This window comes from Anopheles moucheti, chromosome X, assembly GCF_943734755.1.
Source record: "Anopheles moucheti chromosome X, idAnoMoucSN_F20_07, whole genome shotgun sequence".
Lineage (NCBI taxonomy): Eukaryota > Metazoa > Arthropoda > Insecta > Diptera > Culicidae > Anopheles > Anopheles moucheti.
The window spans coordinates 6,151,899-6,175,337 of NC_069142.1; the positions used below are offsets into that span (position 1 = coordinate 6,151,899).

The window sequence follows — 23,439 nt, forward strand, 5'->3', positions numbered from 1 at the left end:
CTTGGAATTATTTTGGGATTTCTGTAGGAAATCTTGATATATCCAGAATTCTTTATAATACTAGCTACTGTGCTAGCTAGTGCACTCAGCTTAGAAGAGGAGACATTTTTGAAGACCTGCTTCCATTAGTTTTCAATATTCCTAAAGCTGTTGTGAGAGTAAATGACAAACTCAAGAGGGATAGGCCTGCCATTTCTGGCGGTCTTTGACTGCATTTACCCGTAGAAAGTAGACAGTCCCGCATACGGGGGGTTAATGAAGAATGATAGAGCGTGTACAAGACTTCAAAGAACTACCAAATTGACGATTCTACTGAAATCCTGGATGTTATCATGAATCATACCTTTTCCACCTAGCATATTCTCTTCATTGCATGCTGCAACTGCGGGCAACTTGCACTCATTGTGTCACCACTTGAAAGTGATATAACGATAAGATTCCAACAGTTTCCGGCACGCTGCTCCCGCGACAAGCGTGTTGGTAGCGCTGCTCAACAAATACGTGCAGGAAATGGGAACGACGGCAACGGTTGTTTTGGGCTGGTGTGACCTATTTCTACCAGATCGCGATGATTATGAAGGTGAACAAACAGAAATGATCGCACCTAGGGATGTTGGTCTACATTGTTTAAGCAAGATTTGAACTCCTGCCGTTTAACATAAAACTGAGCAGGTGATGCATTTATCTTTAAGAATTTACTAGTGTACGCCGATATTCTTTTATAGATAGCCAAGAAGTACTTCCATGAACCATGCACATTCTTCAGCGAACCCGACTCGAGCTAACTTCTAACCCGAATATCTCGAAACCATGTTTTCGAAGTTAGTGGACATTAGAACTTAAACTCCCAATTTAAATATCTTAGCACATATACACATGTTATATAGATATTATATAGTTAATATTATATAGCTAATATATAGATTTAGCAGGTGATATTTCAATGCACCCAATGCTACAATCCGTACCGGGGCTACAATCAGGTGTGTCAAAGTAATTACCAACATGAGTCATAAGCAAACGCTCTAGTCAACCGATAAGAACATTTTATATAAGCAAAACTTCGGAAACAGTAGCAAATGACGTTAAGTAAGACCGGAAACCAGATAAAAAATAGCAACCCCTGTCGTGAAGCTTTTTGACACGTGAGCTTTTATGCGCAATGAGCCCTTTTGGGCGAAGCTTCGGATAACGCACAACAGAGGGCGCCTCAATGCAGCACGCGTTACTTTGCTGTAAGTCCAACGTTTTACAACACAAAAAAGCGTGTTAATGAAATAAGTTTTATTGCATTTGATACATCGTTCCGGGCGCCTTTATGTGTTCTTTTTATAACAAATCTTTGCTAAAGTCGGTCGGGTTGGTGATGCGTAGAGAAGAAAAAAAAACACCGCCCAATTCTCAACGTATGTTCAAGGTCGTACGCAAGTATTTGGGGAACACGTGGTTGTTTTTGTTCGAAAATAATGTATTTGGCGTCAGCAGACACACACGCACACACCCGTCGGTGCCGAATTGGTGGAGATAACACGTAGCAATCTGGCTTGGTAACGACGAGTGATTTAATTCCCACCCTTCCCCGTTGATGATGCGTGTTCACGCACACATGCCGATGGGCCGGGTGGGCCCTACCAGCACCAACACCATCAGCCGGTCTTCGGTCGCAAAAGTTGGGCAGTGAAGTTGTGCGGTTACCTTCATCGTCTCCATCGGGGAAGGTGTGCGTACAGTGCTGACTGAGGGGCGCGGAACAACGGAAGACACGGTCAGTCCGTCGGTGGTCAGCGAACAGAGCAGCTCACCAGTTCGTCATTCGTTGTGCGGTGCCGTTACACGGACAAGGGACAACGTCTCGCGAGCTTCCCGTTTACTTTGCTGTACGTGGAACGTCGACACCCAAATGGCCGGGCTATTCAATCTGCGACGGTACGGTGCATCCATCGCCCGGCACCATCTGCTAACCGGCGGCCCAACCCGTCGACGACCGGTAAGTATGCGCGGACGCACCAGTAAAAGGGTCGTATCGGCGCATTACGTAATAATGTCCAGTGCGGCAGTGCAAAACCCAACGATCAACACGCTACGCGCATCCGCGTATGCGCAGTACGATAAGCTTTTCCAGCAAAAGTTGTGTGCGTGCGACGACCAGGCGTATCTAGCTGACCGCGACTGGAAGCCATAGAAGCATGTGCTGTGTGCCTATCGCTTTCTCGGCTGATTGCCACCAGTCAAACAACACGATCAAACCGCGAAAAGTACATTTCACTTTCAACGTCACCTGCCTCGCCTCCATCACATTTCCTGCCTTGTCGGCACCTTAGAAGTCGAAATAAATGGGGTAGTCGTTGCGTGGCGCCTTGCTGTAGCTGTCAAGACGACCTTTCGCGCACTTCGTTAGTTTGGAGTCGCATTCACACAAACGCAAACAACGTGGCTCTGTTTGTCATTTTTTGTTTTTGTTGGTCTATTTTTTCCGACGTCAGAGAATATTGGGCCAGTTACTAGGCAGCAGCAATAAAGTTGCTGTGCTGTGCAGTGTAGGTGACTGCTAATTGAAAAGAATAACGCAATAGATGTTGTACACATCAAGCACAATGTAGAGTGCTAAAAAGGAGTCGTATTGCTAAATGCCTATTATGATTTGTTGTTTGTTTGAATGTTATTTAGGCGACTATTTGGTAACACAAATACGCGGCAGTAGAAGCTAGAAGCTAACTCTTAGATTAACGCTCTTGGGCGGGTTTATGACCGGGGGAGAGTATCGACTCCGCATTCATTCCAACTCCGAATTAGTCATGAGTCGACACCGGAGATGTCCGGAATTGGAATAGGAGTAGTCCGGAGTTCACACCGGAGTAGTTCAACTTGTGGTTTTGAAGTTGAAATTAACTCCGGATTTGCAGCGTCGGAGTTGGAATGAGTTCGAGAAAGAGGAGTAAGACATGAATAATGGAAGAATGCATTTTATATCTCATTAATATCTTACGTAGAATTATGTAAACATTTATTCTTCTTATCAAAAAAAACACCCGTCGTCACGCAAAAGTTGATGCTCCGATGAGCTTTTATTCCATGGATGGTGATCATTCATCGAAAGCATAAAACCCTGCAAGATCACTATCACCGTTTTCCACGTGCGCTTTCGCAGCAAATCAAAACAACTCTGAAAACTCATCATAATATTCCAGCGGTGCATCGAACACTTGGTTGCATCGTAATTTATGTTGCTAATGGCGTGCATCGCCATTAATGTGTAGATAGTTCTTGATTGCGTGTGTTGCTATGTAGCGTTTGTTTAATGAATTGTGCTCTTCTCCAACTATTGTAGCCACCGCACGCGAATGTGTTCGGACGGGCACTGCACACCAGCACGGTGCTGGATCGTGTCGTTTCCTTCCATCTGTCCGACATCGGCGAAGGTATCCGGGAGGTAACGGTGAAGGAGTGGTACGTGAAGGTGGGCGACGTGGTGGAACAGTTCGACAATCTGTGCGAGGTGCAGAGTGACAAGGCATCGGTAACGATCACCAGCCGGTACGATGGAAAAATCGTCAAACTGCACCACAATGTCGACGAGATAGCGCTCGTCGGCAAACCGCTGCTCGATTTCGACGTGGAGGACGAGGAAGAGGACGACAGCAGTAGCAGTAGTAGCAGCAGCTCGGATGAGGAGAGCGAGCGGAAGGATACGAAATCGGCTGCAGCTGGTGAACATGCACCGACCGGTAAGGTCCTTGCGACGCCCGCCGTTCGCAGGATAGCGATGGAGAACAAAGTGGACCTGACGCAGGTACCGGCGACCGGGCGCAATGGGCGTGTGCTCAAGGGTGACGTGCTGGAATTCCTGCAGGTCATCCCCAAGGGTACGGTTAAGCCACATCCGACCCTCCTTGCGCAATCTGGCATCAAGGAGCAACGCAAACCCGAACCGGCTACACCGATCGATCTGAAACAGGCAGAAACAGTCGTACCACTGAAGGGCGTCGCAAAAGCTATGGTTCGTTCGATGACGGACGCGCTGGTAAGCTTGCCACGAAGCACTGCTTTACAAGTTCACTCATGAAGCGTTGTTTTGCTCTTCTCTTCAGAAAATACCACACTTTGCGTACTGCGACGAGGTGGATGTGACGAAGCTGGTGGAGGTGCGCTCTCAGCTTAAGGAAGAAGCGGCTCGTCAGGGCATCAAGCTAACGTATATGCCGTTCTTCCTGAAGGCAGCCTCGAACGCGCTGCTCCAACACCCAATACTGAACAGTTCCTTCGACGAATCGTCCGAGAGCGTTATCTACAAGAAGTATCACAACATCAGCGTCGCTATGCAGACACCACAAGGTTTGGTAGTGCCGAATGTGAAGAACATTGAGCAGAAGTCCATACTGCAGATAGCGAACGACCTGAACGCATTGCAGGAACGTGGTGCGAAAGGGGCGCTCACACCGAGCGACTATGCGAACGGTACGTTCGCCCTGTCGAATATTGGAATTGTACGTATAGCCGAGAGGTAGGTTCCGAAGAGGATGAGATGTTCATGTTGTTCATGCCTCGTTGCAGATCGGTGGTACATATACGCACCCGGTCGTCATGACGCCGCAGGTCGCAATCGGTGGACTCGGCAAGACCCGAGTGTTGCCTCGGTTCGACGATGCCGGACAAGTGGTACCGGCCCACATAATGGTGGTCAGCTGGACGGCAGATCATCGCGTGATCGATGGTGTGACAATGGCTAGCTTCTCCAACCTGTGGAAGCAGTACCTGGAGAATCCAAACCTGCTAATGTTGGGCCCCAAGTGAGATATCCGAGTGCCTAGCACCCGCTTGATGTCGGAACCAATGCTCCGTAGACTACATTCCCCTTCCAATGTGCCGATATTGCATTTACTAGTTGTTTAAGGCTTATATTATCTCACGTACTACGCGAATTCTAATGAACTGCCGTTTGCAGTAGGTGGTAGAGAGGTACTCCATTGAATGGAGTATCGAGCAGAGCTCAAACCAAGAAATTCCATTTGCTGTGGTGGTTGCGTGTTGTAGTATGTTTCATACATGCTAGAGTAGCGTCGTGTGTCTCCTATACGAACTAGTGTCGTTTTTTTTTCCCCCGCACCAAGTCAATAAACGTAAACTTCCAACAAATGTAAAGCCGCGTTGCATTGCACAGAACGGGTTCCGGTTTATTTGGATTTTTACAGATTTTTTACGTACTGCCGCGCGACCTTCACTATCCCGCGTATGCATGTATTTTCTTACCCATAACTTTCGCGAATTTATCGTAGTTCATATCCTTTCGAAACTTGGTGAAGGTGTTTTTCACGTCGGTGATTATGTCTTTCGTTTCCGGTACCTTCTGGATCAGTGGTAGACAAACCTCAAAGTACCCGGCCAGCATCGGTGCATAAAACTCGTTCTCTTTCGGCCATTGGAAATGTTTCAACAACAGATTTATAGTTTTCTGGAACATGCGAACCTTCACCATCGGCCGATCCACCGCGCACAGTGCCTCCATCATCTTCCACGAGTTAAATTTGCGCATTTCTTGCGCCGTTATGTTGAAGATCGGCTCGAACAGCATATCAAACAGGTCGGGATAGTTACGCTCCAACAGGATGAGATCTAACCGTTCGGCACCGGTCAGTAGCGCTTTGCGGAAGAATTCTGTAGCACCGTCGATCATCGTGGTGTATAATGCTGCTACATCACTCTCGTTCAGGGGTGTTTTACCATCCGCATCGAACACCACATGGCGGGCATCTTGAGCAAACATCGCACCCAGGTACGATCCGTAGTCCTTCTTCTCGACCATGTGCTTCTTCAGGTAGTGATAAAACTCGACACGTTCCTCCCGCGCGGGAAGTGTCCGAATGAAACTCAGCAGATTCTCGATGTGTCTCGGGTGACGGCGCGAATTCTGATAGATCCGATCCACTATATCTTGCCACTGATTCCACGCACCGAGAATGAGATACTGCGTGAGAGCTTCCGACGTACGGCCGGCCTCTATCGCTGCCACTAGCACACGTGTACGCAACTCATCCACCTCATGTTGACTATTATTCTTTTTGAGCGTCTCTAGTAGATTTGGCAAGATGGCGGTGAACTTCTTAACTTCGTTCCATATCGGATCCGTTGCAGCTACCTGTTTCATAATGTGGGCACGTATAGCTTCAACCGCTTGTTTGATATTTTCCTCACCTTCCTGCCGCTTTCGGTTGCACGTGGCTTGCAAATCCGCCGGGACGACATTTTTACCGGCCACCACATCTAGCGGGATGGTACAGTATGTACTCGGAGCCGCGTCAAAGTATGCACCTGAGACCTTGGTTTCGGTTACTACTAGCAGCAGTAGACAACTCACCATCAGTCGGTAGAATTCCATCGTGATTTAGCTGGATACGGTGGAAATACAAACCTTCTTTATATAAGAGCAATATAATGCATTGGCTGGTTGTTTGATTGCTTTTTCGACGTGATGACAGGAAAGCAAACAAACCAATTAATATCTTGGAGTTGTTTGCACGGATGCAGCTGGATAAATGAAGCGGAATTACTTGTTCTGCAATATGATAAGTTTGCATTTAAATACACCACCACAGTAGCTAAAGCAAGGTATCCAAGTGCTCGTTAATCGATCTAATAGAAAATATTTAACCTTTTGAATCACTTTAGTCAGAGTTCTGATGCATTCCGAAGAGTTCTGAATTCTGAAAATAAGAATAGATAACTTCAGTTTCGTTCACCCAGTATTCTAGTTCTAAAATAAGGTTCTTTCGTGCAATAGAAGCGGTACCAAATCCTATCCAGACCATTCTCCACCAGATAAGTAAATCCTTCAATGGCAGGACAAAACCTTGGAGATATAAGTACCACAAAAAAGGGATATTTATCAAACGATCCACGAGAAGAGATCAGACAATATACACTTTCTCTAGATATAAAATGTTCTTTTATTAACCTTTCTTTAAGTGAAATTCTCTAGATTAAAATAAACCGTCATTTCAAGTATCAAAACAAAACGAGACCTAACAACTGACAGTCCATTATGGGTTGCGTTCGTGTGGGTTTGGGTGTGTGTTTTTTTGTTGCCCTCCCTTCGTTGCTCAACATGTCAAATCGTTCATCTATCTCCACAGCCGTTTGGGTTCCTGCCATCAGGTTTTACGAGGTCGTATATCTGTTTTTGTTGGATCTTTTCCCCCACTGTCCCTTCTGTCTTTGTGCTGATTAACGCCTTTAATTTCACTGGAGATAGCGCACTCGTCCGCTGCTTGCAGTGCCTGCAAGCAAACACGCAAAACACATCAGCAAGTTCGACCCTCGTCCACGCGAGAAGTTTCCTTTTTCACAATCAAACTGCATGAGTAATCGAAGTTAATTCGATTCCAGGATAACGGTACGGGTAAGTGTTTTGTGTTTGCAAAGGTTCAAGTTGACGCTACCGATGTGTGTTACATTCCTTTTTAGCCATCGAACGTATAGTTAGTGGTAGTGTTTCCTGTTGTTTGTTTTGGGCTAATAAGGAAGCTGTATGTAGGCCATTGGAAATTACGCTAAAACCTTCCCAAACAAGATGAGCCTCCAGTGAAACACCACGAGTCGCTAAGCAAGCAACGTCTGCTAAGGCCGCAATAATGAGGTTAGTTTAGTTCCACTGCTCAAAGCTGTCGATGTTACGACATTGATAACTCAAAAAGCCCCTCCAATTGTTTTTTTTTGTCTTCTGCAGTATATAGCGGCAACGATTTTTCACATCCCGCATAAATGGACTACACGTTCGACATGGTCGATAAAGAGTCCGCAACGTCATCGTCCACTGCCTTCCTACTGCCGACGGACAGTGAAATCCTCGAAGGGTTTCTATGTCCGATCTGCAAAAGTGATCTTCGCACACCGGAACGTCTGACGGTGCACGTCGAACACGAACATTCCGAGGAGCAGGATCTGCTGAAATCACTGAAGGAAATATTTAGCATCGCCCGGCAGGGTATACTGCTGAAGGGCAAGAAGAAACCGATCCACACCGGTGATGGTGGTGGTGATTCGGCTGCGCCAAGGTTCGGGTCCGAAACGGGCGTTGCATTTGGCAGTGCCGGCACGGCTAATAATCCGTTGCTGCAACCGAGCAATCAAACGATCGGTTGTAGCTGTGAGCATATGGCCTACTTCAAGGCGGTGCGTAGTCCACGGCTGGAACGGTATGCGGCCGAGACGAACAAATTGATTATCCGGCTGGATAAGCTGCTGGACAGGCTACCGACCGAGCCGGACCAGAAGAAGCGGCATGAGCAGAGCAAGGTACCGTGGATCGATGGCAAGCTGGTGAAGCTTTGCCCAACCTGTGCGAAGAGTTTCGGCATAACGCGCCGTCAGCATCACTGTCGCGTGTGTGGCTCGGTAATGTGCGATGGCTGTTCGCGCTATCTGACCCTGGAGGAAGCGGGTAGGTTGGTGAACCCGAACACCATCAGCCCGGCGTCCGGTGGTGCATTGCCGGAACCCACCCAGCCGGGTGCACCGGTGAACGAGTCGAGCCACTTTCGGGTGTGCGAACACTGCATGCGGCTACTGCTGATCCGGATGGAGACGCAGGACTGGAAGCGGGAACGTCCGCTGGTTAGACAGTTTTATGAAAGACTCCGCAAGGAGCGTACCGACATCGAGCCCCACATTGGGATGTACCGGCGAATACTGGACAGTTTGTACGAGGGTGACGTCATCTACCGGCTTTCGGATGCATCCACGCTCCGCGAAAAGATTGGCCGTTCGGCCGAAAAGTTAGACAACGTCAGCAAGAGCCTGCAGACGCTACGTTCCGCCGTCGGTAGCCGCGAGGATGCGCTCAAGAAGGCTATCCGGCTCGGGTGCATCTCGTACATTAAGGAGCGGATGCTGTCTATCCCACCCCTGCCGGTAGAGGACGAGATTAAGAAGATACAGCATCGCAAACGGCAAGAAACAGAACGGCGCCTCGAACGTGAACGTCAGCTAGCGCTGGAAGCGTTCGAGCGTCTGGAACTACAGTCGGGCGGAGGTGGTGACATGGGTGCCGATCGTCAGAATGGAAGTTCCTCCAGCTCGAGTACCGCATCGACGGCGGAAATGACCAACGGTCGGTACGGTGCGGCCATCTCTACGATGGACAATTGGACTGGTATCCAAACCGGTCCATCCAACACCACGTCCGATCCGCTGATCGATCAGATCAACATCGTGAAGGGCTACATTCGGCAGGCTAGAGCAGCACTCCGTTTCGAGGAGGTGGCCACACTCGAGCGCAATTTAAGCGAGCTAACCCAAGAGTTCTATTACCGGCAACGGTTGGACTCGGATACCAAACAGCCGGAAGTCCAATGAGAGAGAATCCATCGAAGAAAAGTAGGCAAATAACGCCACCGTAAAGTGTACTCGTGCTGGATTATTTATTCCACTAAATAAAACAATACATTATGAATATTTGAAATGAAAAATCTTAGCAAGTCTTCCCTACTTACCAGGAACTTCTCTAAAGAATAGAAACCAAGTCATCAAAACTCCACCGAAACTCCACCCATTTCTACCGTTATTGAACAAAAGTTTCAGTTTTATTCGCGATTCCATTTTTACTGTCACCATGTGCGCGTTTCGCCGGTTCTCTCTTGTAAAAAGAGATTCTATATTTCGTAAGAATATCAAATCCTGGTCTTCGAAAACAGTTATTAACAAACAAAAAATAAGGAAAATGTTTGAACAATGTAACAAAATTAATTCGCCATTACTGAGTAAAGTTCTATATGTCCGCAACACTAACGCCACAGTATCAGAAATTCAGTGCAAAAAATTCGAAATTTGCAAATTACTACCTCCATTTTTTACACCGCTAGCTTTTTTTCGCCAGCATTCGAGTTCGTCCTGTTTTTAATGCCAGAACACAATGGCTTTGAGCGTGTGTATGCCTTTTTTTTACTAATCTCTTGCTCGCAGGACTCATCACCTTTTACGCCACGAAATGGTGTGTGTGAGTCTAGAGAGAGAAACCAACAAAAAAGAGCCTACTTTACTGTCAACGGAAACCATTAAAACAATAGGAAAAGGCCATTTTACATAGGCTGGCCATTTTTTTTTGTACTGCCATAAGTGTCGCGCGTCCTTTATCCGTTCCGTTGTCTGTCTGTCACATGTTTCTTCCTTGTATACCAGCAAAACCCATCGCCCGTGTTTTTAACCGGAGGTTTCGTTTTGCTGGTTTTGTCACAAGCACCCGCAACTTCTACTTCAGACCGTGCTGCTCGATCAATTTCTGGACCTTATCTACGTACGCTTGTTTGGCGTCGTCCTGCGACATGCCCTTGCGCCCGTTCCAGGACTCCCACTTGGATTTGCCCTTAAAGTCTAGGAAGCCCGGCTTTTCCGTGTTACAGTCACCGACTGTAGACTGTTTGTACAAACCGTAGATCTCCAGCAGATCGGCATCGGCGGGTGTTGCATTGAGGTTCTTCACGTCCTCGACAGCTTTATCGAAGTTCTGGAAATAGCGCGACAGAAGGAGATAAATTATACCATTCTGATACATGTCGAAACTTTCTGAAAAGCATGTCGTGCCTGCTAAATAACTTATTTGCCGGCATCCACTAAACAATTCACAAACTTACCTCCTGTAGTGACATTTTATTTAATATATTTTATTGTTTTAACACGCGAAGAAAACTGTATCGTTCAGAACGCTCCGGAAAAACCGTGTGCTTTCAAGGAGAACAACGATTGCAAAATGTAGCAAAAACTGGTTGGCCCGGATGAGTGGTTAGTTGTACAGGTGCAAGCTTACGTAGTAAAATGGCGCATAGCGGTGTTCTTTTTCATTGTGCGACAAGAGCGAGAGACAAATACGGTGAAAGGCGACCACACGATACCAATTGAAGAGAGCGTTTTTTAAAAAACGCTTTAATTACGGGACAAAATGTCCAAACGAAATGAACGAAACATTTCTTGGAAATAGTGATCCTTAAGCCACAATATTAAACATTGTTTATAAATCTTTATATTATAGAAAAGGGAAATATTTTTCCAAAATAATCTGCTGTTATTTTTGTGGCACGTGTAAGCACAGCTGAAGCATACATTTACCACCTGGCAACCTGGTCGTGTAACCATGGCTGCCAGCTGTCAACGCGAAATGTGAACGAAACAAAAAACCGTTTGTACTGGGAGTATCCAAGATACGCTTTCCCGGGCCGCAGAAATCCGCGAGTCTTGCAATTCTTGTTCGTTTTATATTCTAAAATTTGGAACAATAAACTAAGTGAGCTTTGAATTTTTGAAACATGCGCTTATGATACTATCCGCTTATATTAAATACCGTGTATCTCAAGCTCTATCTGTACTTGTGTTTTGGTAACTTTTGCTAATGAAATGCATGTTAACTCATTTCTGAGATATATCGCTGTGTGTAAATCATTTATTGCTGTAGTTTTATATCATTGTTTTTATCGGAAGAGGATTTTTAATCGAAGAGTGCTTGTAACGCTTTTCTTTACATTATTTTTTTTTACTCAAATTTCAGAGAGAGAGAGAGCAAGAGAAGAAAATAGAGCCTCTGTTGCTAACTGTCAAAATCAGCTGCCAAAACAGACCAACATCGTACGTTGTTTTCCTAACCGTCTGCGTGACGGTGCCGAGTGATGAACACGCAACTAGTGGACGAGACTTTGACCCCGACCACCGGATCAGCTTTAATTGAAGTTAACTAACCACGATACGGCAGTACCATGCAGCGTAACGTGCAAACAATTCGGCGCATCAATGTGCTCCGGCGCATACTGGCCCACCAGCAACCAACGTTGGCCGAAAGTACCGGACTGTCGTGGAACCGCAACTACACATCCAGCACCACCGGTGGCACCATCCAGATAGACGACGTGGAGAAGGATATCGATGTACCGCTGCGCCCGGAACTAGTTCCCAATGGGTACGGTATGTGTGCGCGTGTAAAAGTTAAGACTCCTTGGGGCATAGCTGAGTTAATTTTTCTCTATTTCAGTTAGCGTTAGTGATACCGGTGAGGCAGCACTCTCCCAAACGCGTCTGCACCATTTGCGCTGGATGCTACAAAAGGATAAGCTCGGGCAGGATATACTGCTGCTAGGGCGGCCCGGTGGTTTGAGACGGCGTATAGTGATGCAGTACTCGGAGCTAACGCGCCGTGAGGTTGAGTACATACTGCTGAACCGTGACACGACCGAGAGTGATCTGAAGCAGCGGCGCGAAATTCTGGATGGGACCGCATCCTACCATAATCAGAGCGCGGTCCGAGCGGCTATCGAAGGTCGCATACTGCTGATCGAGGGTGTTGAGAAAACTGAACGAAATGTTTTGCCGATTTTGAACAATCTGCTAGAGAACCGAGAAATGCATCTAGAGGATGGAAGATTTTTGATAGCGGCCAAAAACTACGACGGATTGCTGGAGGTGAGAAGACTGATATGGAGAACAGGAATATATCAAATAATTATCGTTCAACGAGACAACCTCTTTAACGTTCTTTTCACTTCTTACACTCTCTCTCTTTCTATCTGAATAGCGCTTCAGTCGCGATCAGCTCGACAGCTGGGGTTTGGTGCGTGTGTCGGAGAAGTTTCGCGTGATTGCGCTGGGACTTCCGGTGCCACGGTATCGGGGTTCACCGCTCGATCCACCGCTCCGTTCCCGGTTTCAAGCACGCGACATTGCCGAACTACCGTACGTGGAGGTGCTAACGGAAGCGAAACTACTTGCCGGCTCGCTGGACCGTCCGGATGTGCTGACCAAGCTCGTATCGTTCGCGTTCGGCATACAATCCGCTTCGGCACTGCTACCCGATTTTCCGATCGATAATCTCCGGTACGCTGGCATGCTGTTGCGCAACAACGGGACACTAACCGAACAGGAGTTGCTGCGCCGGTTCTACCCGTACCCAGTGTTTCTCGAAAAGGAAGGCAGCTCGTATGTGACGGGATTAATGGAATCGCTTGGTTTTATCGGCGAAAGCGACGCATCGAATTCAATGGTAATTGAGCGAGTTAACAAACAGGCAGACGGACACCTCAGCGTACGATTGCGATCGTCCGACAAGACGGCAGAATTTAGCCTCCCTCAAGGCAACGCTAGTCCGCTCGAAGACAAGCGTCAGCAGTTTATACCTACCTCCTACCAGAACGGTTTGTTGGCGGAACTGCTGCAAACCATTGCGGTCGGCGATCTGTGTCTGGTCGGTCCGAAAGGATGCGGTAAATCGATCCTAGCTGAACAGTTGTGCCGTTTGCTGAACGATCAGCACATGGAGGCGATGGTGCTTTATCAGGATATGACGGCGCGGGATCTGCTGCAAAAGCGTACGACGCGCCTAAACGGTGACACCGTCTGGCAGGACTCACCCCTACTGCTGGCCGCCCTTGCCGGGCACGCGATCGTGCTCGATGGTATCCATCGGTTGCACCACAGCACGCTCGGCATTCTCCACCGGCTCGTGCACGACCGCGAGCTGCAGCTGTACGATGGAAGGCGTCTTCTCTCGCACGAACGTTACGATCGGTTGCGAACAGCGCAACCCGATCTCGACCTAACCGCACGCGGCATTCTACGCATTCATCCCGGCTTTCGCATCATCGCACTGGCCGAACCGGCCCAAGGTGTTGGTGCTAGCGGTGCTCCAGTGCCGGCTCGTTCCGGCCCATCCGGCGCCTGGATCACGGCGGAAACGCTCAGCCTGTTCCTGTTCCACGAGGTGCGTGGGTTAAGCGAACGCGAGGAACGTCACGTGCTGGACACACTGTACGGTCCGATCAGCGATACGATGGAGCAGATACTGCGCGTTGCCCACCATCTGCGTACGTCACCGGATCCGGTGCAGCAGACACTCGCCGGGAATCTGTCCACCCGCCAGCTGTTGCGTATCGCGCGCCGCCTACACCAGTACGGCGAGGATCGCAATGCGGCCGACATACTGCACGCCACGTTCCTGAGCAAGTTTATGCCGAGCCTGCCGCGCAATGTCCTCGATGCAGCGATGCGACGCCATCTTCCCAACTACGCGGGCACCTTGGATGGAGAGGCGGACAGTGGGAAGCAACCGATCAAAGTGGAACAAAAGGATGACATGCTGTGGATTGGGCGTACCAGTGTGCCCCGCTACCGCACGGAAGCGGTCACCAAGATACCGGACATTGTGTTCTACGACGTGCCGCAGCATCTGCGACTGATGGAGCGTCTGCTGCAAGATTTCCTGCTCGGCGAACATTTGCTGCTGGTGGGAAATCAGGGCGTTGGCAAGAATAAGATCGTTGATCGGTTGTTGCAGTTGATGGGTCGTCCCCGGGAGTATATTCAGCTGCATCGCGACACGACCGTACAGTCGCTTACGCTTCAGGCGACCGTACGGGATGGCAGGATCGAGTACGAAGATTCCCCGCTGGTAAAGGCGGTCCGTTACGGGCACGTGCTGGTGGTGGATGAAGCCGACAAAGCGCCGGTACACGTGACCTGCATCTTGAAGACGCTTGTCGAGAACGGGGAGATGTTGCTCTCGGATGGGCGTAAAATTTGTCCACCGAGTGCATCCGCCATGGCCGCAGGTGACGGGTTCCTACCGACCCATCCCGACTTCCGGCTGATTGTGCTCGCCAACCGGCCCGGGTTCCCATTCCTCGGGAATGATTTCTTTGCCGCGCTGGGTGATTTGTTTGCCTGCCACGCGGTCGACAATCCGCTTCCGGAGTCGGAAATGTTTCTACTGCAGCAGTACGGACCGTCCGTGCCGGTGGCGACGATCCGACGGCTGGTCGATGCATTCGCGGAGTTGCGTGAGATGGCGGACGCGGGTACGCTCCATTATCCGTACTCGACGCGCGAAGTCGTTGCGATCGTGCGGCATTTAGAGCGCTACCCGTCCGATGCGCTGGCGGAAGTGATTGGCAACGTGCTGGATTACGATCGGTACGCACCGGAAACGCTGGACCAGGTGACGGCGGTGCTGTTACGGCACGGTTTGCCAATTGGGGAATATGCCGAGGGTTGCGAAGCGTTGGCGGCGATGCGCAGGGAACGCCAGATTCAGCTGACGGTGCGCAGTCACAGTGGGAAGGGCGTGTCCGGTCCGAAGCACGGTAAGGTCGACCCGAACAATGATCCGCACGTCGGCGGTAATACGTGGGCGGGTGGGTCCGGCGGCCGGGATACGGCTGGGCTCGGTGGTAAGGGTGGTCCGTACCGGTTGGATGCGGGCCATAAGGTGCATCAGCTGTCCGACGCAGAAAAGGACGACGTACCGGAAGCGGTCAAGCAGGCGGCTCGCGAGATGAATCGGAAAGCGTTCGAGGCGAAGCTGCGCGAAATCCAGATGAGCCCGTACGAGCACAAGGTGTACGAGCAGTACGCGGAACCGGTGCGCCGACAGGTGCAGCAGCTGCGCATTACACTGCAAGCGTTGCAGGCACGCGCACGGGAACGCCAGTGGCAAAAGCACCGGAGCGCGGGCGAACTGGACGACACCAAGCTGGTGGAGGGGTTGACGGGTGAGCGGGCGATTTATAAGCAGCGGGCCGAACAGGACCCGGAACCCGGCACACCCCAGGAAAAGCCGAAGCGCCTGAAGCTGGTCGTGGACGTGTCCGGTTCGATGTACCGGTTTAATGGGTACGATGGGCGGTTGGACCGCGAGCTGGAAGCGACCGTCATGGTGATGGAAGCGTTCGATGGGTTCGAGGGCAAGATAAAGTACGACATCGTCGGTCACAGTGGCGAAGCCGTCGCCGTACCGTTCGTGAACGAAAACAACCCACCGAAGGATGCGAAACGGCGCCTGGAAACGATCAAGATGATGCATGCGCACGCACAGTTCTGCTGGAGCGGTGATCATACGCTGGCCGCCACCGAGCAGGCGGTCGACGAACTGGCCAGGGAGGATTGCGATGAGGCGATCGTGATCGTGCTGAGCGATGCCAATCTGGCCCGGTACGGTATTACGCCCCGGAAGCTAAACAACGCACTCGCGCGCCAATCGCCGCGCGTACAGGCGTACGTCATCTTCATCGGCAGCCTGGACGATGAGGCGAAGGTGGTGGCGGACAATATGACCGCGGGCAAAGCGTTCGTCTGCATGGATTTGGACCAGCTGCCGCAGATAATGCGCCAAATCTTTGCCGCCTCGTTGCTGCAATAGTGGCAGCTAACGGTCACAGACGCTGTTTAGCCCACAGCATAATAGGGAACTTCCTTCTCAGGGATTCGATTCATGTAGATAGTGTGTGTAGATATAGTTAGCGCAGTTCGGAGCAGCAGGTGCACATACTTTTAAACACTGTACCTTATCTACTTTTATTTGCTTAATGATGAATGGGCAAGAATAGACGGTTGTGTCTAGATGTTTCCCAATAACAGACCGCAGGAGTGTTGAACCTTATTGCCTGTGCCTAATGCTTGTTGGGATACGGACATGAACTTGGATTCTTGGCATCTTTATCAACTACTGCATCTATAGGAAGAGTAATAGGTTAGTGCGTAACAGTTACAGGGGTATTAGGGTATTATAATCCGAGTATTGCCATCAATATATTACACCAGTGATAGCATTCCGTAATGTCAATTTTGTTTTTCTTTTTGTGAATTAAAAGAAATGAGGTCGAAGATGATATTTTAAAAGTATTTCGACGATAGCGCTTTATAATTACGAATATTTAATCAACAATTCATCAACGTAAAAATAGGGTCTCTGACTCGCTTCGTGACAGTTGAATTCGAGAAGTAAATGAAGGATTTGCTACAAACAAGAGTTTTTATTGTAGGATACGGATTTGGCTCTTTATGTCACTAGAATTTGAATAATTCAACCCATCACGAATATGAGACTACTGAGAAGACTCCTCCAACAGGTAAGAAGCTATTTTCCTAAAGTTATTTATTTTCCATTTTCACAACAAATAATACAACAGAAAAATAATCAAAATTAGCACATCCGGCTATAGAAGATATTGCCACTCATAGCCATCAATCTTCATGTAACATTTATTGTTCTGCTTCATTTCCATACAGCAGCACCATTTTTTTTCGCAATTTCGATTCCCTTTTTGTTTTGCTAAGCAAATTTAACGCGCTTTTAAATAACATGTAGGAAAGCAAATTGGTTAACCGAAATTGTTCTAGAAGTTAATATATTTATAATTTTTCCTATTACATTAAATTCGTCTTTCTTCCCGTTCTATCGTGGAGTGGGCTGGCTGTGGGTTTGATTTGATGCCAAACAATAATGGGAGAAGAAACCAAGGAATATACATACAATAGCGAAACAATATTTAACAACAATGCAACAAAACAACTCGCTGAGCATAACCCAGATGGATGACGTTAGTGATTTTGTTTAATTGTTGCCTCCGTCAGATCGCCTCCATCACGCTGCTATACTAATACGCAGTTTGTACTGTACAAGCGTCTAAGTATCGGTGGCCAGTACAGCGAGAAGCAAACCGCCTAATGCAATGGTCGTTGAACAGAAACGCGTAAAAACTAATATTGCTTAGAATCGTGAGCAGATACAATAATAATAATACAAAAGTAAACAAGTTCGTTTGTGAAGCGGATAGAATCGTAAGGAAAAGGAATACCTAGTTGAAAGAGAACGTGCACACCCTAACATCACACATCACCCTGCCCCGACAGATTCGTAGCGAAACGCTTGCCCCTAACTATGTACATTTCAAACTAACAATTACGCGATACATCGGTGTACCCGGGTGCAGGAGAAAGTGGCTAAAGAACACCAAACATCAGAAGGATTGAGCTATAACGAGATTGTGCTGCATGCAATGGAACAGACTCAAAAACTTAATCAGAAAATACTGTCTTGTTGTTTGAAAATTATTGCCTCTCTATTGCGTGGTCCTAGAATGTGTTAGCCTCCTTTCTCTAGCTAGGTAGTTGATTGTTCACAACACCGGCTCAGTTGCTACAGATATACAAATGGGTGGTGTGGTAATCAAGCAAAGCAACCTTCTCCATTTACCGATACTTTTCTTTTGCTATTCTTCAGCTGCTTGGTAATACTTCCCTTTTACACCCCCACCTAGCACAAGCGTTTGGCGGTGCAACAATCAACCGCATCGTGTGCGTATCTGTCTGTGTATATATTACAAGAGTGTTCCAAATGTTGCGCAATCGGTCGTCGTATTTTGGGGAGTCGTTATTATTTAGGATATATAAATTACTACCGTGCTAACCCGGTTGTTCCATACCGTGTCCTTACTAATTTGCTACAACTTGTATCTTTCGCTCGTTCTCTGCAGGTATGGTATCTCAGGTCCCGTCCTTCTATCGATGCGCTCCACTGAATGGCCTTGTGGGGAGGCAACCTGTCAACCCTTAAACGAACAGTAATCTACCATTGGTACTGCTGGACGTGGTCATGTTTGATGACGCCGTGATCGGGATCGTCGGTGCGACACCAGGTGCCCCACTGTGTGGATGTGTTGTCGTCGACACGAGAGTGGACGTTCCATTCGCTAGGAGTACATTCTCCGGTACCGAGATACCGCCACCACCATTAGCGTGCAGTGGAGCGTACGGATACCGTCGGCCATTACCATGGCTGGCAAGTGTGTTGGGGCCTTTCACGTCACCGGTCTCCTTCGCAGTGAATGCGTAAGGTAGCAACGCATCCTGACGTCGGGAAAAGTATTTCGCCCGGTTGTAACACAGCACGCCGAGTATCGCCACCAGCATACCGAGCACGTTCAGCCACGTTACCGGATTGCCCAGCACAAACAGCGAGATGGCAATGACGAAGATTCGCTTGCTGGCACTTGCGACCGCGTACGTAAGAGGCGTCACCAACGACAGCACACTGAACGCAAGTATGTTCTGCAGCCAGTTAAGCACACCGTCGGTAAACAGCAGCGCAATCACCCGATAGTCACCCGTCACCTGCAGGAAAAACGTGAAATCAAGTGTTAGAGAAAAAAAAAACCTTGAACGAATAATTAAAGGATACTTTACAATGGATGGATGTTTCATCACGTTAAACAGATCGACGTAGATCCAGATCGGCAGAAACATAAACAGTGCCAAACGCCCGAGTATGTGTAGCAGCCGTAGATGGTGGACGCCCGTCTCCTTTAGCACCTTCTTGGAGAAGATGTTCTGCAGCGAAAAGCCCATCGTTGCGATCAGCGCACTAATCAGCCCAATCACGTCGAACGACAGTTCGGTTAGTGTGGCAATACCAACGCCAACGATGATCGGCATCAGGGATAGATACACGGCTTTTGTTTGCCGTTCGCGCATTATAATACGCGACAGTATCACGGTGAACAGCGGCATCGTTGCTTTAACTGTTGAAGCAACAAATAGTAATGATAATTAAGTTAGTTCCATCCAAACGCACGCATATAGTTGTTAATTATTTTGCTTTGGTTTCACTACACTACACTAATTGCGGCTGATTGCAGGGGTTTAGTTTGAGTTCTTGCTTTTTATAGCAGTTGATTGTAGACGAGTCGGTAAATAACAACCTGAAATACCGGGTTACATACTTATCACTTACCTGTATGGGCGTACGAAACCGGCACCTTCCAGATGGAAATGTGTGACGTTACCGATGCCAAGAATTTTCCCAACGCCAGCGGCACGATAAAGGTGAAGTAGTAGCGCCAGGATATATCTACGTACTTCCGGACGCCCCACAGATTAAAGAACGGTCCACTGTACACGGTGATGCTAGTCAGCTGTATCATCGTGACCGTCATCGGGTAGGGAAACTCGCTCAGTATCATCTTCCCGATCACGTTGTTGCTGCTGGACACGACATACCACAGGATGCAGAGAAACACGATTGTCAACGTTTGTCGCATGCTTCCGTCCTGGCCCGGTGCTGGCGTACTACCGCCCGCATATCCGCCGTCCAATAGTGGTGTGTTCCCACCACCATTTCGATTGCCACCACCAACACTGCGCAATCCGCTGACGAGCGTACCGATCGGTCGCTTTAGCAGCATAGCCATGGTTCGAAAGGGAGTGTTGTATACGTCGAACCTGATCCGCACGTTTGATAAGACGACGTTTTATTTTTACATACAATGTTACAAGGTAACACCGACCGCACGTTACCGCACACGGAATCGGTTGCAGGCAGGGTGATTTGACGGGAAGCTTGAAGGCGGGTTACTTCCTAGATCCGCTCCGTATCACACACGATTGCCTCGTTTGCCTTCCGATTTACTGATCGGTATCGGTGCGTGGACGATGTGCGGATAATAAATGCAGTCGTGTACACACATCACACATCTTGCAGATGGCGTTGCTCTGGTGTTGTCGTCGTCGTGCTGGGTTGTATTATATGGGCTGCTTTTACTCCCCAGCAAACGACACTGCAGAACGAACACCCAATACGGTCCGGAAAGTTATCCTCCTACACGAAAGTGCAATTAGGTAAGCAATTGTAGCGCTCCAAACCCGTCGAGAAAACACTGTCTCACTTTCGCTTGATACGTACCTTACAAAACCACCGATATGTGTCCACGAAGCATCCACTGGCGTTTACATTGACCACGTCTCATGCTATCTGGTACGCGCGGGTGCGTATTTCGATCTGCTACGCAAGTGTGTGCGTGAGATGAGCTGTCAAAGCAGCCCAGGTCCAGCTGTGTTTTGCGTTGGCTGTCATATGTTCGACCCCGCCGGTGGTGTGAGCGAGACAGCGCAACATTGTTGACAACACACAGCTGGCTGTCACTAAGCGCGGATGACGTTTCATCGGACGGTTTGTAAACATTCCCTCTTTTTCAAATTCCTCTTTATAAGAATTTTAATTTAACTTATGAAATGCCATACGCTTCGAGCATCACAGTTATGTTACTTAAAACATTATTTTATCTGTTTTTGGTGTGTGAAATAAAGTTGGCATGTGGGTCATCTGTTTCGTGTAATTTTGGAAAAAAAAACAATCAAGGGTCCATGTGGGAAAATGAGCTCTTTTCAAATAAAAAAGCGGTTGAGCGCTCCTGTTGTCAGCAGTGGATGAAATAGATTCATTTCATTTCGTGGAATGATTTTTATTAATTCACAATCACAAACATTGAACCATCTCGCTATTTAAATAGCTTTTTTTTGGCACAGAGAACTAGAAAAGCATTAAACTGCTAGGAACGAGATAACGATGAAGCAATAAGAAATCCAATCCTAAACTGCTAAATGCTTTCGTGAGGTTTCATGAGGTACCCGTGCGTTCGCATTTGTTTAACAAACATTTACTAAAATTTGCGAACAAATGAAACGTAAACACAATTTGGGCTTTAGTTGATACTTCCTACTTGGACTTGCTAACTTTGAAGGCGCGCATTATCTGTTCGTCCCGGATCAGAACCTGGATTTTCTGAAGCGCCAGTATTAGGCTGATGAAGTTGACCGCGTACGTGGTAACGCACACGATACACATGTCCTCCAAGATGTAGTAGAGCAGATACGCTAGGTACAGTGACAGACAGTTGGATAGTAGTATCAGGTAGCTGTTGAGCCGGGAGATGAATAAAAGGTCGCTGAAGCTGAAAGCCGCCACGATAAAGTAATAAAAGATGCCGTAGAACCCGTTCGGGACGTTCAGGAGTGAATCATCGCCAAGGACTGGTCCAACAATGCCAAATCCACGTCCATACCTAATTGGGAAATAAAAATACAGGAAATGGAAATTTAATTAACAGATCCTGCAACTGCAAGGGGAATATAGCTAAGGACACGCGCGGTTCTAGGTTCAAATCTTAATTGAAATGTTTGAGTCTGATAATAAATCTGAAAAAAAAACAAGAAATCAAACCTATCAGATGATATACCAGGTAAACATTGTAAAATCCCTCACTGCTAACATGCAAATTTCCAATGCCTCACAACATGAACAGAGATTATTCGGTTCGGCAGCTCTGCTCCCATCTTGGCGGCAATATCGTCAGCCGGATTTTACGATCTTGCTTTTATTGCGAACAGATGTCGTGCAAACAAATGACAAACATGCACCGAATGCACATTCGCGCGTTTTTTTTACATATGCAGTTTTACTGGACTTTGAATATTGATATCTTTTGCTTTGCGTTCTTCTTTTGTTATTTCTGCAATTTTGTTATGGAGTGTATTTGTGTCTGTTGCTTTTTTTTTGTATTTCCTCTTACAGTAGTACAGGCTACCGACCTGCGATACATTATGCAGACGATAAAGTTTATTGCCGCTAAACACCAAATCCTTAACTTTCGGTAATTCGTATAAGCGCGCCACAAGCAGTTATATGCAAATGATGTTGTTGATTAGTCATAATTATTTGCCTGCCCCGGGGTGCGCTCGCGTTGCTCACGTTCACCGGCAAGCGATCGATTTATTGTTTTTTATCCCCATTATAAGCCCCATGCATTCTCAAATGATATCAAGGTGAGTCTGGTATTTAGAACATCGGTTGGTTCTTTTATCTTTAAGCCACCTTGCACGGGTTTGCCTACCTTGAGGTGAACACCTTAGTGCAGCTGACGCGTTCGCTAATGTCGCACATCGCACGGTAGGAATGATCATGTTCGGCACGCAGCTCAACGTAGGATGTGTACAGCGATAGCAGAAAGCCACATACGCTCAGACCAACCAGCCCTACCGTGTAGGAACACTTGCAGTTACCCGTGAAGATGCTCATAGTGGTTGGCGCTATAGTTTGGTAGCCTCTACAAATCAATCACTCTCCAGCAGGAGGGTTGCAATATGGATGTGATGTTTGACCGTATTTATCGCTCATCTAGCAGTTTTAGCAGCGTGGTAGCATTTGCTAGCAGCAGCAAGTGTTGCTCTAAAACGAAACGAACGGAAAACAAAACGACCAAAAACCACCGACACTTACTGCCCAATCGATACTTTTATGTTGCGGGCGCACTGATAAAAAACAGAACGAGTTTAGCGCCGCGGACCTTTGCCACAGCTGACATTAGACGCTTTGCTGTTTTTGTGATGTCAAAAGGTCAAATAAACAAACCGCGAATGTGGTGTGCTGTCACCCGGGTGAGCTTGTAGTTGTGCGAGTTTTGCGACATTCATTTTTTTTAAATACTTCTGTTGAAAATGTTTCAACTTTATTCATTTTTTGTTGTTTTACTAAACATCGAAATCATTTTCCTGCGTAATTTTTTTGTGTTACTTCAAATCAAATAAGTTATTTATAATTTTATATTTTAACCTTTAGCTATTAAAGGTCTTTTTACGGTTCTTTTTTACTATACTATTCTTCCCAATGAAGAGTTCTATTAATAATTCATACAACACCTTATGTTGCTTGTTGGCTATGTTGACGATGTTAAAGTAGCCACCTGATGGCTTAACTTTCTTTATCGCCTATCGGCAAAAGGTGTCAGGTGTTTCAAAATTGCAACAGAGCCGCCAACTTGAACAGGTGAAAAGCTCATCTTTTCACATATTGTTAAGAATTAT

The 23,439-nt window shown here is 47.6% G+C and overlaps 7 protein-coding genes across 7 annotated transcripts; 3 read left to right on the forward strand and 4 right to left on the reverse strand.

Annotated features, from left to right (window-relative positions):
* Positions 1-1,544: 1,544 nt before the first annotated feature.
* LOC128307309 (lipoamide acyltransferase component of branched-chain alpha-keto acid dehydrogenase complex, mitochondrial) lies at positions 1,545-5,133 on the forward strand. Its single transcript, XM_053045078.1, has 4 exons — positions 1,545-1,987; positions 3,329-4,021; positions 4,089-4,484; positions 4,552-5,133. The coding sequence occupies exons 1-4, from the start codon at positions 1,901-1,903 to the stop codon at positions 4,789-4,791; spliced, it is 1,416 nt and encodes a 471-aa protein (XP_052901038.1). The 5' UTR covers positions 1,545-1,900; the 3' UTR covers positions 4,792-5,133.
* Positions 5,133-6,399, reverse strand: LOC128307310 (uncharacterized). Its single transcript, XM_053045079.1, has one exon. The coding sequence runs from the start codon at positions 6,371-6,373 to the stop codon at positions 5,219-5,221; it is 1,155 nt and encodes a 384-aa protein (XP_052901039.1). The 5' UTR covers positions 6,374-6,399; the 3' UTR covers positions 5,133-5,218.
* Positions 6,400-7,049: 650 nt separating this feature from the next.
* On the forward strand, positions 7,050-9,584 carry LOC128306781 (rabenosyn-5). The gene is made up of 3 exons (XM_053044392.1): positions 7,050-7,393; positions 7,459-7,630; positions 7,721-9,584. The coding sequence occupies exon 3, from the start codon at positions 7,756-7,758 to the stop codon at positions 9,346-9,348; it is 1,593 nt and encodes a 530-aa protein (XP_052900352.1). The 5' UTR covers positions 7,050-7,393; positions 7,459-7,630; positions 7,721-7,755; the 3' UTR covers positions 9,349-9,584.
* Positions 9,585-9,613: 29 nt separating this feature from the next.
* On the reverse strand, positions 9,614-10,849 carry LOC128306782 (acyl-CoA-binding protein homolog). The gene is made up of 2 exons (XM_053044393.1): positions 10,623-10,849; positions 9,614-10,495 (listed from the first exon to the last, which is right to left on the reverse strand). The coding sequence occupies exons 1-2, from the start codon at positions 10,635-10,637 to the stop codon at positions 10,241-10,243; spliced, it is 270 nt and encodes an 89-aa protein (XP_052900353.1). The 5' UTR covers positions 10,638-10,849; the 3' UTR covers positions 9,614-10,240.
* An 811-nt stretch (positions 10,850-11,660) lies between these two features.
* On the forward strand, positions 11,661-16,270 carry LOC128306491 (von Willebrand factor A domain-containing protein 8). Its single transcript, XM_053044022.1, has 3 exons — positions 11,661-11,940; positions 12,008-12,435; positions 12,548-16,270. Exons 1-3 carry the CDS (start codon positions 11,736-11,738, stop codon positions 16,160-16,162), a joined length of 4,248 nt encoding a protein of 1,415 aa, XP_052899982.1. The 5' UTR covers positions 11,661-11,735; the 3' UTR covers positions 16,163-16,270.
* Positions 16,271-16,960: 690 nt separating this feature from the next.
* LOC128306710 (solute carrier family 35 member E1 homolog) lies at positions 16,961-20,523 on the reverse strand. Its single transcript, XM_053044297.1, has 4 exons — positions 20,483-20,523; positions 19,535-20,398; positions 18,988-19,322; positions 16,961-18,915 (listed from the first exon to the last, which is right to left on the reverse strand). Exons 2-4 carry the CDS (start codon positions 19,989-19,991, stop codon positions 18,355-18,357), a joined length of 1,353 nt encoding a protein of 450 aa, XP_052900257.1. The 5' UTR covers positions 19,992-20,398; positions 20,483-20,523; the 3' UTR covers positions 16,961-18,354.
* A 533-nt stretch (positions 20,524-21,056) lies between these two features.
* Positions 21,057-22,859, reverse strand: LOC128307181 (vitamin K epoxide reductase complex subunit 1). The gene is made up of 2 exons (XM_053044918.1): positions 22,470-22,859; positions 21,057-21,641 (listed from the first exon to the last, which is right to left on the reverse strand). Exons 1-2 carry the CDS (start codon positions 22,652-22,654, stop codon positions 21,296-21,298), a joined length of 531 nt encoding a protein of 176 aa, XP_052900878.1. The 5' UTR covers positions 22,655-22,859; the 3' UTR covers positions 21,057-21,295.
* Positions 22,860-23,439: the final 580 nt, after the last annotated feature.